Raw genomic sequence first — 14,979 nt, forward strand, 5'->3', positions numbered from 1 at the left:
AAGAAAAGCCTAGAGAATGCATATATGGTAACATCCCTGGGCAGTCAGTTGTGCAGGTATGATACAAACAGGAAAAAATCTCTCCAGACAGAAGGGAACAAAGAGAAACCTTTTTGCCAGGCTGAGGGATTTGCTGCTGGTGGCATTGTTCGAGGAAGTACGTCTGCCCTAACGTTTTCTTCAGCTGGAAACAGAAAGCTTTGTTGAATGCTCTAATTGCTGGTAGGTATGAAAGGATTGCCTAGAAGATTGCTTCCTAGGCTCTCCTTTGATGTTTCGTATGATTTGGAAGCGAAGATGTCTTTTCCTTTATCCATCTTGCTAATAGGTGAGAATAAAATATCTCCTCTCAGCTTTTATTCCAGAAGGTATCATGGCACATTCTGTCCGATTAGATTTAGCACGGGCCAAAAGACTCCTTTTATCTTTAGAAAAGATTTGTAAAACACAAACATTGTCATCACAGTCCACATTCATAGAGCGCTATTAGCAACGTGTTCAGTTCATTCTAGAGGTCTCGGCAGGAGAAACACTCTGCTGTGAACGCCTGGGTTTTCAGATGCTATAAAACTGTGGGTAGGAATTCAGGATGCAATCTTTTTCCATATTGTGAACCTTGGACTGCAATTAGAAGAGTTTTTTTGTTTGATTCCAGTTATGTTAATTTATAAGCATAATTCTATGCAAAATCCAAGATTTGCCTTATTTTTCTGCAAAATTTGAATAGCACTGCGCTTGATATTTCTACCATTCTCCTTTTATAAGTAAATATAAGGCATTAGTGCACTAAGAAGTACTGCAATAAATTCAAACTACATCTATGAACAATAAGATGTGATACATCTTCTTTGCTAAAATTTGCAAATTAACAGAGTAACAAAAAAAACCCTGTAAGTTAAATAATAAGTTTTTACTTAGTTCTCTTTAATGAGAAGTGCCTATCTGAAAGAAGTCGTGATGGATTACTTTAATCCATGTAAACTGTTGCTGACACTTTTCTTTTGAGAATGTGGACTATTTCCAGTGTACTTGGAAGTACGAGAATGCTTCCAAATGTGTAACTTTTCTCAAGGTACAATCTGCCTTGATTTAATTTTAGCTCTCCTCTGTGATACAGGATTCGGATTCAGATCCACCACTTCCAAAGTTCAGGAGAGCATGGGGTGTGCCTTTTGAATCTGAGCTTATTTTACTTTCTAATGAAGAATTACTGCAATTTTTTACTTGTTTTTACTTACTTACTTATTTTTTATTTTACTTTCTAATGAGAATTGCTACATGAGAACGTTATGTCTGTTAAATATGGCTCAGAAATATATTGCCTGAGGTTTTTGAAGCTAAATATTGTTTTAGGCTCTATTGGAAATTAAGAAGAATGTGGTTCTTGAATCGGTTGTGAAATTTAGGAGAAAACCTCTAGTGTATCTTCTGAAACTCAGCGATCCATAGGCAATTTTTATGTTATGATTTCCTGAGTTACGAATACAATTTCCTTTTGTTTAGGATTGCATCGTCTTTTTTTCAGACTATCTATTTTGGGTTTCAATCTTTGGAATGCTGAGGCATGTCGGTCTTGATCTTTATAGCTCTTAGTTTTTTATAGCTTTTAGGTTTTATAGTCTATAGTTTTGAGTAAACTGGTTACAGTGCCAGTGGCCACGGCCATTAAACTCCTGCTGAATTTTGTCGTGGTCACTGTAAATTATACCAGCTTCCCAACTTTCTCTTCTGAGGACAAAGAACATGTATTTTGTCTTGTGGTGTAAGCAAGGAGTGTATGTACGTGTCTACAATTGTGGCCTCCAATTTTCCTTGTGTTGTGACACAATGCAGTCATTTAAAGAGCATGTCTAGAACTTTATTTATTTGGCCAAGAGGTCAGTCTGTTTTATCTGTGGAACCAAGTGTTTATTAGGTTTCTGTGTGAATCATGCAGCTTGGTAGGGAACATTTTGCACCAGTGTTTTATTTTAGATGTCATTCTTACGAAGTTTTGATGTGTCGTTTTCCAAAGGTATTTAAGTTCAAGAAAAGTTTTGGGTTTCCCCAGACTTTCCAAATTTAGCATGCATAGCTTGGTACATATAACCCTGTCTGAGCATGTATGTACCTAAAATCTAATTCTGATGGTTTAGTTAACACAGTAAATGTGAATATTCTGCTGTGTTTCAGGTGTTCGGAGGCAGGGTTTGCTAAGACACACAGCCTTAGGATGTAAATACTTGAAGGAGAACAAAATCTAGGTGATTATATTGTTCACATCTCAATGGGTGGGGAGAAGATTGAGTGTTCTGTTCACCAAGCAGCAGAAACAAGGCAGTTGTGAGACTCGGGCTGGTACAGTCAAAGGAATAAACAAGTAATTCTCGTCAAAGTTAAAATGGAAAGGACTGCAGATCAGAGGCATGGATCCTATTGTTTTGTTCACTACTATCATTCCCTACTTAGTGCTCTAAATACAGAGAGGACTACTGGTTAAAAATTCTTGATGATGACCCATACAATGCCTTTATTTGAACGTGGCCTTCTCAGCGTTCATCTTCAAGTCACTGTCTTGAGGGTTGTGTGTAAGCCATCTAGAAATAATAGGGTGACTCATTCAGTCTGATGTGGCTGTGGGTTTTGTGGTCATCTAGTGGGAGAAACAGAGTGTACTTTGACATATCCCTGCAGGCAGTTTAGCAGACATTGCTTTGATAGGGACCAACTCTTGCTGGATTGTTTTCTTAGGTTTATTCTAATTTAGTCTGGTGAAAAAGGGTGTAGAATAACCGTAAGTTCTGTATCAGGTAGACATAGAATTCTGGCTGGGTTTTTTCTTCCTGGTGGGTATTGGTGACATCACTTCAATGTGTCTCTGCATGCCAGCTCATTTTTGTATGGAGTGCTCAGAACTGCAGTAGAAATTGTGCTTTAGAAAAGAAGGAAATGAAATGTGTGAGATTAGACTGATGTAATTTGGGGAGTTTAGTTTATGCAGACAAAACTGCAGGAAATTCAAAGCTTAGCCTGAGCTGTAGTCTATCAATCAAACCGTGGTGAAAGAATAATGCTAGTAATCATAAAAACACAAAAGATGCGAGATATAAGAAGAGTGCAAGTCTTTATGATCCTGACCCATAACTGTATTCTAAATTAATGTTTTTGTTTAATTTCCTGGGGAAAGTATTAAGCTTGATGAATAGGGGAGGAAAATATTTCATGGAACTTTAGTTAACTGATGGGGCATCTTTCAAAGCCAAAATAGTTCAACACCGCACAGATTTGACTCCTTGCTAAAGCTGAATGGTGTGATTGCAGTTTGTCTCATTTTAATCTTGTACTGATGTTTGTAAAAATACATACAATTACTTTTTAAAGGAGAACTGATAAAAGCACTCTTTTACTTCAATGAAATAAGTGAAATACTTCAGACATTTTAGAGTCACGGAGGACTAAAAGCTAATATACTAATATACCACGATGTTACTGCCTCTGTGCACCCAAATCACATTACGGCTAATTACTAGTTTAAAATAAGATAATTTACGAGCATAGTTATGTTGTTGGTGAGCAACCAAATATCTTTTATTCCTTATGAATCTCTGAAAGACAAAGATGTAAGATCAAACATAATGAACTCAGTCATTTTGTATTTGAGAGTAAGAAGCATACTGAATTTAATCGGTATTGCCTTGAAATGGTTTATGTTTTTTCTGATATGTCAGTTGATTTGTGGGTTAAGCAAGATACAGGAGTTGATGGTATTAAATTCCAAAGGACTTTAAAAAAAGCTTCAAAACCAGAAGGTATTTTCAGGAAACTTTTGATTACCATCAGTCAAACAAATCTTAATAACATTTTACATGTAGTATTCAGTGTTCCTTATATAATGTTCTTCTGAATATATTTTATGCTAAGCATAAGATTGTAAAGCATATGGTAGAGGTTGTAATTGGCACACCAGTTAAGACACAAAATCTTGGGCTCGGAGCTTGATGTGTCATTTTATACAGCCTGGAGAAATTGCTTCATTCTTGTGATTAGGAGTGTTGTGAAGGAGACTTGTGTACCAGCATGCTATGGGAAAGTTTAGGACTCAAAAGAATGAATATTATGTAATTTTCCATGCAGTTAGCAAATTTGATTGTATCAGTTTAACTCTATGAGCTGCTCCAAACAGAATAGGAGAGAAGGTAATTAGAATAATGGATAAAAAGAGAAAGTTTAATAAATATTCATAATGTATGTGGCTTTTTCTTTATTCTAATTTATGATTTTTAACTAGGCTACCTTCCACATTGTTCTTTTCCTGAGAGTCTATTTCTCTTTTTTGTCCCACTTTCTATGTAGGACTGGTTCATCATATCTGTAGTCTTCTAACAGAAACTGTGGCTCTGTACTTGGAGGCAGATGATAAAAGCAGCACCAAGACAGCAAATGCACCGCTTCTGTCCTTGCTTGACATTTTGCACTGCATGCTGATGTATACAGCCAACATTGTGCGCCAGACTTTACAGGTATGGAATTTACCTCCTGGGGTCATCACCACCTTAAACAATTTCTATAGAATCACAGAATGGTTTGGGTTGGGAAGGACCTTAAGATCATCCAGTTCCAACCCTCTGCCACGGGCAGGGATGCCTCAGACTAGACCATGTCACCAAAGGCTCTGTCCGACCTGGCCTTTTTAGATAACTTTCTGTTATCCTAATAATGAAAATCCCACTATTCTGATTTCATTGACTTTTCAGTGTGATGGAAAGAGGAAAGCATGTATTTTTCAACTTCATGTTACTGTTCCATGTAGTTACCTGGCTAGAATATCTATATTAGCCTCCCTGTGTCCTGGAAACACAGATCCTAGCTGACTGTTTTGTTTCTGTAATTCAGCATTTGCTTGATGATAGTTCAAAGCATTTTTCTTCCATTCATTTTAAAAGGTTACTCTATAAAAAAATCTTATTATCATAAATCACGTGTGATACTGTACTTGAAGAGTATATTGCCTGTGCACTGACGAAAGTATTTCCTCTCATGCTGCTCAATTTGCCTTCCAAGTTTCTGTTTGAACCGCTGCAAATTATGGCATTGATAGGACTTCCTCTTCCAATGAAGACCTCCTCCTCCTTAGAAATGAAGCACAAAAAGATACTATTCAAAGAAATTGCACATAACTCTCTCCAGAACAAAACAAGAAAAAGCTTTTACCTTTTTTTAGACATGATGTTAAGCTAGCAATATTTGCTTTGGTTTTAAAATACCTGCCAAATTTTGAAGTCGGTCAAGTGGAAGCAATTTCTCTGTTTATGCTGCAAACAGCACCACATGCTCTTCATGCCAGTTTTTTGATGTTCTTGGGATTATCCACTGAAGAATAGAGAAGCTTTTTAGGTCCAATATATCTGAAGAACAGAGATTCAAAAGATTGTAGCCAGGTTGTGCTGTCATACAGGACACGGCTTCTGTAATCTGACATAGTCCTTCTCCAAGGGTTGGTTATTTTTTCGGGGGTTTTTACCAGAAGATTTAATGTATGAAGTGGGTATAGAAAATTGAGCCCCTGCTTTATTCCTACACAGATTTATGTAATCAGTGATGTTATAATCCTGAGAGATGGGGTTTCCTGAATTTTTTTTGGAAGAGATTTAATTTAGATCTGATGGTATGATACCGTGTCTTTTCTGAGTCCTCTGTCAGCAGGTTCTGTAATGGGTTTCTTATCTAAGAATCACTTTATAAATCAAATTCTGTAGGCTAATTGCTGATTGTCGTATTGTTGGCATCCCTCCATGTAATGACAGAGGGCTAAATTCTGTACTTAGTTTCCATGCAACGGTGGTGAAGACACATGAAGAAAGAGGATCTTGCCCATAGATTAGTAATAGTAGTGAATTTTATTATTTTTATTTAGATACAAAACTAAATCTATACATTCAAAGCCAAATTCTGTTCTGGCTTTACGTGAATACATCAGTTGATTGATGTGCTAGACTCCAGCTCCACTTTTGTCCAGCTCTAGCCAAAGTTATCTGCTTTGCTCCGGAAGGCCAATGAGAACAAGAGGCAGCTGGAAAACTGTTTTTTAAAGCACGGCTCTCTCCTGTACCCCTATAAAACTAGTTTTACAGTGATGTTACTTGCCTTGGCATACTTGTCTTGACAATACTTGTGAAAGGGCCCCTGTGGGTTCTACAGCTACATCATTACATGTGCCTTACTGAATGATGGCCATTAGTTGGTGACTATTTACAATGCATCTGCATAGTATTCCACTATCCATGGGTCACTAAATGCATCACTATAGTGACAACAAATATTCTTGGGTTGTTTTTATCGGGATCTTCTGAATAAGATACCTTCTAAAACTGAACTTGAAAAAGAAAATCGAATTTTCTCCTATTATCCATTTTTGAGGCTTAAGTTGACTTTTACAGATGGTACTATCTCCACTTGAATCCTTTTTATTTAAGCTTTTTGTATGTAAAGTGATAAACTTATCCAGCTGCATAGGCAAAACATGGCACCACTTTTCCTTTGCATTTCAGTACTTTATGATGAATGGTGCTGATAGCTGTATCCAGCTTCATTCAAGTGCTCTCTGTGGTCACTAAATATATAACAGTTAAAGAAAGTAGTCAAACATAGAATGATAGAATCAACTGGGTTGGAAAAGACCACTAAGATCAAGTGTTGATCAAGATCAACAGTTGCCTGTCTTCTCATCCAAGCACTAACCAGAAAAGCTATTGCAAATTTTGCTGAAATGAAGGTGACTTGTTTCCCTTTCTTGATTAATATAGACACTCCATCTTGTTTTACCCTCTCTGCGCTATGTCCTTCTGCCTTTCTTATACTTCTACATTCCAGGTCATTTGTATATCCCTCACTGAGGCTCACCACAATGTGTCTTAGTACCTGGAGAAACAGCTTTCCAGATCTGTTTTATTTCTAAATTCTTTCCAGAAGAAAGGCATTATCCTTTCAACTCATCAGTATCAACAGTGGAGCCTCAGCAGTAGTGCCTCCTGTCTCAGGGGACTTGCTCCTGTGTTTGGTTAATAAATGAAGGTCCTCAAGTATTTTACTTGGATGATGGTTTTTAGGATTGAGCTTCAAACGAAACACACTATGAAATGATTTTTAAATGTGTTCTTTAGATAAAATGTATACATTTTCCTCTAGCAGCTCAACTGTACAGGGTCATGGTCCAAAGCTGGTGCAAAATAATTAAGTTAAAGGGAAAATCTTTCAAGCAGACCTTTCTGGTGTCCTGGAGCAGGGGTGGGTCATAAATAGCACTGCCTAGGATGGCAGTGGGTTTTGCTGAGGGGAGATGACAGTGGCCAGCATTACAAGTAGTAACAGATCTTATCACAGGCTTTGGTCACTTGAAGATTTTCTTCTTCCTATTTCAAAAATAATTTAAATTGTTATAATATATGATGAACATTCTAGGATACACAGAGTGAGTCAGAAGGGCAAAATTGGACATTGTTGCTGAGAATCCTAACTTTTCCATCACCTTGACTTTAAGTTGCACTTAAAATTCCTCTTGATAAAGGAAAAAAACCCAATCGAACTTCAGTTTTAAAACAGGCATGGTCTGTTGAAGGGAGTACAAATGCAGAAAACATTTATGGCTTTTGAGATATCTTTTGCATATACAGTGTATAGCATCTTGCTGAAGAAATGTCATGTAGGTCAGTATATTCAGCCTATGCTACATGGGCATGACAGCATGACTCTGTTTTGCTTTGGGCTGCTTGTTACAGATACAGGGTATATTAACTGCTCCTTGGGAGCCCAGGAATACTTAACTAGAAAAGAGTTTGTAAGTCTCCTTCAAACTTCTGTTCAGAGTTTGGCCACTTAATAGACCTAATTTGTTTCTTGTAATGCAACAGTCACCAAGGTTGCTTTTTATTCTTTTCTCACCTTATTAAGGCACAGAAATCTGGCACAGGAGGGGACACACAGGCTGCTGAAGAGCTTCTGCTTATCAATAAACCCCTGACGGACCTAATTAGCCTGCTTATTCAACTGGTGAGGATTTGCTTGTTTGTAAGCCTTTTGGAATGTTGCTGAAGTTGGAATTACTCAGCCGAATTCAACATCTTTGAACTCTGTTTGCTAAGTTTTCATTGCTTGTAAGCTCCCACCTAGCCTCTTACAACTTTTAAGAAATTAGAGGTCACAGTGACTTGCAGGCTACCAATGATATCAAAGTCTGTCCCAAGCATAAAAATGGAATGAGGTGCAGGATGCAGATTTTCAGTTTGGATACATATGTATAGTCAAATTTTAGTCCTTTAGAATGGACTAGTGATCACTGCATAGGGAAAGTACATGAAACAAGTACTTCTACCATTTGAAAAGTCAGGAAACTTAAAATTAATTGCAGTGAGCAATGCCTTTTAATATTATTTTGGTTTTGAGCCTTTGGAGTTTTTCTCAAGGGTTTAGTTTTATTTTAACATGATCCTGGGGGATTTATGCATAGGAATGGCCCCTGGTGATCTGTAAATGTCTTTGAAGTCTGTTTAAAGTCAGACTTTTCCAGGGTTTACTAGATGTCACAGCGCTGCCTTGAAATCTCCACAGAGTGCTGTATTGTGGCCCTGATGTATCTCATCAGCTCAACCCCCATCATACTGTGCCAGAGATTTGTATTAGCTCTGTGTGTAATACCTTGTAGTAGAGGAATTCTTGAGCTAGACAGGGGTTTTAGAGGCTGTCTCAGCCTTTTATTCAACGTAAAGCCGTTAAAATGGTCTGTGAGAACTTCCCTGTGAAATATCACACTACCCTTTCCAGGTTATGTTGCTTAGAGGCATTTCAGATTCACTGTGTTCTCTTCCAGACTCAATTTTTTTGTTGTTGTTTTTCATTTAAATATAGGTTTCCAGATGTATTATGCTATAAATACTGTGCCGTTTTTACTATCTTTAGCTCTGTCATCTTCGATTTTGGGGAAGAATGTGATTCCTTTTTTATTAATTTTTGGCATTATATGTGTTGCTAAGTTCTCCTTTGATGGATTTATTTTAACCAGCTATTGACAAAGGCTTTTTGGAAATGTTCAGTGAATGACCTAAAACAAAGTGACTGAATTTTCACTGTATAATATATCATCTTTATGAATTCTTTTAATTTATTTTCTGTTCATTTTTTTAATCATTATATATGATAAATAGCAAGACATGAAGTGATGCAAATGTTCTTTTAAAGTGAAACTAGCCATAAATTTAAATTCCATTAAGTCTCAAAAGAACAGAAAATTAGAGGCCAAGCTTTACTCAGCCTAAACCACCTGGAAGTCTTTTATAAGTTTTTAATTAAAGGATAGGATAATTGTACAGTTAGCATGTACTGATTAGATCCTAACTTGCCCTTGTATTTGAGAAGCATGACTGCGAATTGCCACTAGGTTTTGCTTTGTTCTGTATTTCTGCAGATTCTGGTGTGTTTAAAATGCTTATTTAAAATCTGCTGGGTTTAAGAGGAAAAACCATTGATGATGATGCTTTTTTGGGGATGGTTTTGCATGTTTTTTTGATGGTTTTTTGTTAAGCATTTTGTAAAATTAAGGGATTTCCTCTTGTAATACGTGTTCTTTATGTGTGCTTGATTAGACAAATGAAAGTTATTTCAGCTAGGTTTGTTATATTTTATATCCTTTACCCATTGCTATATTAAACATTTTCTGTTAAGGTTGGAAGAGTTTGAACAATTGAATAATAATTTTAATATTTAGGATCCACTTGTTCAAAATGTTTTATGCTCTAATCTCTTCAAATAGGACTAGATTCTTTGTGGAGTCTCTCAAGATGTATATGCTCCCTACCCCTGAAAAAGACTCAGGTCTACCTAAGCTTATGTACTGTGTAGCTGCCAACGGTAGTTGGCTGTATTCGTTGAGCTGTGTGGTTACGTAGCACTTTATTAATGTTTTGAGGCATTTAGTTCTTTGTGAACTTTATTTTCTGGAGGTAATCAAAGTCTTAAATTCTGAACCAACCATCACTTTAAGATACTGAGTTAAAATCATTTTCTCTGGTTTGCTATTTCTACCTATCTTACCATATTTATAGTTTTCTATGTCACTTAGAATAACTGCTTTCCCTCATCAATTTGTATATCCATCAAGTAGGTGATTGTTCCATGCCCCATTACTTGTCCATTAATTTCCTCGAGTTCTGTATGTCTCTATCTTAAAAATCCCTCAAAAATCAGTATGCATAAAACTTGAAAGTGTCAAAACCATCGAATCAGTTTTTCCCCTCTGTAACTGTGATTTAGTCCATCATTAAGATCTAGCAAAGTAAGCATAGGAAACCTGGATTGCATGTAAATGAAACTTCAGAGTTTTTAAGAATGCAAAAGAAGAAATAATTAAAAATTCTGTCATGCAGAAAACACTGCAAATACAGAGAATTCAATACTTAACCCCGTGATCAGTGTCCCTGAAATGATCAATAAGAGGAAAATAAATTGAGCATTTAGGCTTTCGCTTGGCAGCTTTGTGTTTAAAAGTTAATTACACTTAGCTTTTTTGTGTGTAACTTTTCTCAGCTTGAAAATAAATCTGATTTGGTTATTATACTGAAACTTGCAGCAATTACAGAAGATAACAAATACCTTCTTTTTTATGTACTGTTACCCTGAAAGAAGAAAATAGTAATATTTACTTAGTTCTTAAATCACCTAAGTGTGGGCTTTCAGAAACATTTCCAAAACCTTCAGAAACTTTGCAGTTACCTATAAAAAGGAGTTTCATTTCTCTGTGGATCCTAGATTTAGATCCTAGGTGTAGATCTTCCAGTCTTTTCTGAGCCTACAGGACTGCTGGGAGAGAACTTTTCCTGTCTTATGGTGGAATAGGCTTCTTCACTGTAGTAGTACTAGTAATAGCTGCAGTTCCATACTGTTCTCTGTATATTACTGTTGAAAGACCAGTTAATCATGTGCAGACATGAAGAGGGCAAATATGAAGCCTCACTGCACATGGATGAATGAGATAATCTCTTCTAGGTCCTTTCTGTCTCTGCGTTGCACTGGTTCTAAGGCTGTGCCCTGACTCTGGTTTCAGAGCGTGTGAAGGCGTTTGCCAATGACTAATGGAAATGACTGCAGAAGAATGATAACACTGTAGACTTCTATTTCACATTTCTCAGGAATGCAAACAGTTCTGTGGCCAGAGTGGAAAGGCATCTATTTATTTCCTGTATTGCATTATGTATTGCTGTTCTTGTATTTGAAATGTTATGCGTGAATTATATGTGAAGAATTCTACAGAGCTACCTTAAAAAACAAAAATCAAACAAACCAACCCACCAAAAGACCCCAAACCCAACCAACCAACCAAAAACACCCCAAAAGACACCAGAGGAAATAACAGTATATTGTCACAGAATGTCAGAATGGGGACAGTTTCTCAGCAATTTAAACTTGATTTTAATGAACTGGAAATACATTGGTTTTTAAAATATATTTCCTAATTTCCCAATTTTGCCCTAATCTATAATAATGTTTTATTTTTTCATTTTAAACTGTGCATACTTACTACTAATGATAGTGTAGTAAAGTGAGCAGATTTAGTAATGATGTTTCGCTTTTACATTTTGTTTAATGTTCGCAAAATCATCTTCCTTATAATTCCCAATGGTGCTTCCTTTACAGCACATTCTGTAATCACACTACTGATCTAATGAACATCTACCTCTTACTGTAATAAACTCTCTTTGTGGATAACCTCATTAACGCACTGAAATAGTGTCCCCTCCAGGTAATCCAGACAGTTTCATTGTGGCTCTAAAATTAGATGCTGTAACAACTCCAGTGCTGTGAAAACTGCCCCATTAGCTCAAATGATCACACATTTCTTGCAGTGGCTTGCATTTCATGAACACACTGCAACTCTGGTCAAAATGAAGGCATTTTTGACAGCAGACTACAGAAATACCGATGTCTGATAACAAGAAACTCCCTGCTCTTCAGCACGTTAACCTTAAAATACACAGAGCAGGTTCCATCTAGAAAAGAAGAGAGAATTTTGTTAGAGCCTGTTCACAGGGAGTTATAACATGGCTGTAAAAGTTAAGGAATCCACAGTCTCCATTGCACAAAAGTCTTGTCATGAGGCATTAGTTTAAACTGTTGGAATGTAAAATAAATCTACAGTTCTGAGGTAGAGAATGGCAAAAATGATGCCTTTAGCTTTCCAGTAATTTATTTTGAGGAGCTGGATTTTCTTCAAGCTCTACACTAGCTCAGAATATTAACAGCTGCAAGGAGAAAGAGTACTAACGTTTCTACTTTGCTGAAGGGCTGAATCCATAATCCCCTGTAAGACTGATAAAGCAAAAAGAAATCAAAGGCCACGAGACTTCTTTTTTTCATGTAATTATGAAATATTAAGGGGCAGATATTTTCTTAAACACTCAGAGCTCTAGTTTTTCATGGGTTTCTCTTACTCTGAAAGAACAAAAACTTAAGTAGCTGCTGTTACGTTATGCTATAAATGCATTTCTGAGACTTGAAATATACTTCTTTATATCAAATGGAGTTGTTATGATTAGAAAAATAATCAGAACACTGTTCCAGCTGATTAAGAGGTGAACTGTCTGTCTGTATTCATTGTCTAGCTACATGATTCTAGCTTCACTGTTCTTATTAGACATGAGATACTATTTCTTGAAAGCTGAGGTTTTATTCCTTGGTTTTCTATATTTACAGGTATTCTATTTTCAGTCGTTGCTTTTTTACATACCAGTAATTTTCTTCAAATCTCCTGCTCTTTATAAATAGTACAAACGCTGACTGCCAGCCAGTGTTAAAATTCAGGCTGCCAACTTACAACTTTTGACATCTAAATCACTACTTGTCAGTAGTGAAACAGCAGAATGAGTAGAGTAGTAGATGGGTAGATAAGAGTGCTGATGTGGACATATTTAAATAGGGGCATTGCTCTTCTACCTTAATTATTGATGGATTAGACTGTAGACCAATATTCTCATCCTCTCCAGACTAAATATGGTCTTTCCTATTCCCAGCATGTTTCCCTCTTCATCCAAGATCTATGCTGTTACTGTTTTGCCCTGCAATTTTCCAGGATGACAGCAACTTGTTCCCCAAACTCTAGGTAGCACTGAAGCTCAAAGGGACTGTGGTGAAGCACAGGAGCAGAAGAGTCTGAAGTACAACAGAGGATGAAGGCCCTTGAATAGGGTGATGTCCTGACTAGCAAGTACTGTGAACCCTGGAATGATACTGGTGGCTAGGTTTGGAAGATGGTCGCTGAAAGCTTGACATCCTATGAAGAGTGAACCTATCTGATGCCAAGACATATTGGGTGGAGAATTTCAGGGTCTTCCTTTCTTTTGTTGTGGGGCAAAGAACAGCAGCAACAGTGGTGAAAGGTCAGGCTTGCCAGGAGGAGATAAGCAAAGCCCAAGCCCAGCCCCTCATCATCTAGCGCAAAATGTTCCACTGTCAGGCTAACTGGGGATTCCTGCTGAAGAAAGTCTACCTTGGGAATAATGCTGACAGGCTGGAACTGCCCATTTGCCTCCTTGAAAATCATGTACTCTCCTGGTGTTAGGAAGAACTGCCAAAGACATGGTACGTTATGTATTTCTTCACAGAAGGTTGTTGTAGGGGCAGTCCTCTACAGAGACTGACACCTTTCCCCTCTTCGGATACTTAATGAATATCTAGGGAAAAAGACCTTTGTGATTACTGATTACACATAGGATTTTGCGCTTATGGAGCTAAGGGAACTAGCCTCCACTGCCATGCCAGGCAAGAGCAGATCTATCCAAGTGTTCACTGATCTCTATTTTTTCTATTTTTGATGAGCCACAAACAACATCTGAAAAGTCCTCCTTGGACTGTGATTTTTCTTCAGAGAGAGATTGACGTACCTGTATGCTGAGCTAGTAGCAAACTGTAAGCTGGAGTGCTGCTGTTACAAGGGATGAGAGATATGTTAAAGTAGTTTAATTTCTCTTTCGTTTATCTAATAGCAGTTCTTTAGTGAAGGAAATAGAAGTCAGCTTAAAGCCACTGATGGATTTTTTTTTTGCTTGATAAGGATTGAAGATATAAATGGATCTATAAAGCTGGTAACTATTTGTAGCTTTTCCTCCTTTTAAGCCTTTCTATTTATGTTGATGATGTTGTTAGATAATTCTGATGTTGGAAAGGAAACTATCAAATAGGTGGCATTTAGATTGGAATGAAGAAAAACCATACAGCAAAACTGCGGAAGAAATAGCTGCTGTGGTCCTGTCGCTTGCATAGCATTAGGTCAAATAGGATGTGATATGTCTTGGGGCTATGTATTCAGAGCTTACATCTCAGTTCAGGCTGGCTTAAACAGCCAGCTCTGGGAAGCTAACAGAAAACAGGATTCTATTTGCATGCAGATCTCTGGGGAATTGCTGCTTGAATATTTGAGAACTGTGTCTGATATATGCGTAGAGAGCTTTAAAGTAACTGCACAGGTTTTCCTTAAAATGAAGAGAACTTAGGAAGTTCATACTGCAGATTAAATAAGTAACATTATTGCAATGGTTGTGCATATTTTATAACTGGTTGGACAGACAGAAATGGTTTCCTTTTATTGTCAGTAGGGATAGTCAGTTAACTGCAATCCAGCTGCTTTGTTCATAAACAGCACTTCTGGAATACAAAACCTAAATAGGAGCGATGAGGAGTTTTTGCACTTCTGTACCTTATTGGTTATGATGACCACTGCTGTATTTTGTTCAGTTCATAGATTGTAAGGTGGGAAAAGCAGTTGTAATCAGTCTAGGATCATATATGACACAAGACACAGGGGTTTCTGAAATCAAATCCACATTTTAGTAAAAGGGTTTGTTAATTTTTTAGGGAAAAAAAAAAAAGTTGTGATATATAAATTACCTGTGATGGAGAATCTCAGTTCTAAGAAAGTTGTGTCAGCAGTTAAGCACTCTGATTAAAGAAAGAATAAAA

At 37.0% G+C, this 14,979-nt stretch overlaps 1 protein-coding gene across 1 annotated transcript in view; it reads left to right on the forward strand.

Annotated features, from left to right (window-relative positions):
* Positions 1–14,979, forward strand: part of ULK4 (unc-51 like kinase 4) — a gene marked incomplete at both ends in the record, with an annotated part of 202,619 nt that overhangs the window by 129,394 nt on the left and 58,246 nt on the right. Inside the window, 2 exons of the mRNA XM_080611269.1 lie at positions 4,333–4,499; positions 7,927–8,025. Of these exons, the coding sequence (XP_080467395.1) occupies positions 4,333–4,499; positions 7,927–8,025 (266 nt within the window). The remainder of the gene's footprint in view (positions 1–4,332; positions 4,500–7,926; positions 8,026–14,979) is intronic.

Source organism: Psittacula echo, assembly GCF_963264785.1.
Source record: "Psittacula echo genome assembly, chromosome: 2".
Classification (NCBI taxonomy): Eukaryota; Metazoa; Chordata; class Aves; order Psittaciformes; family Psittacidae; genus Psittacula; species Psittacula echo.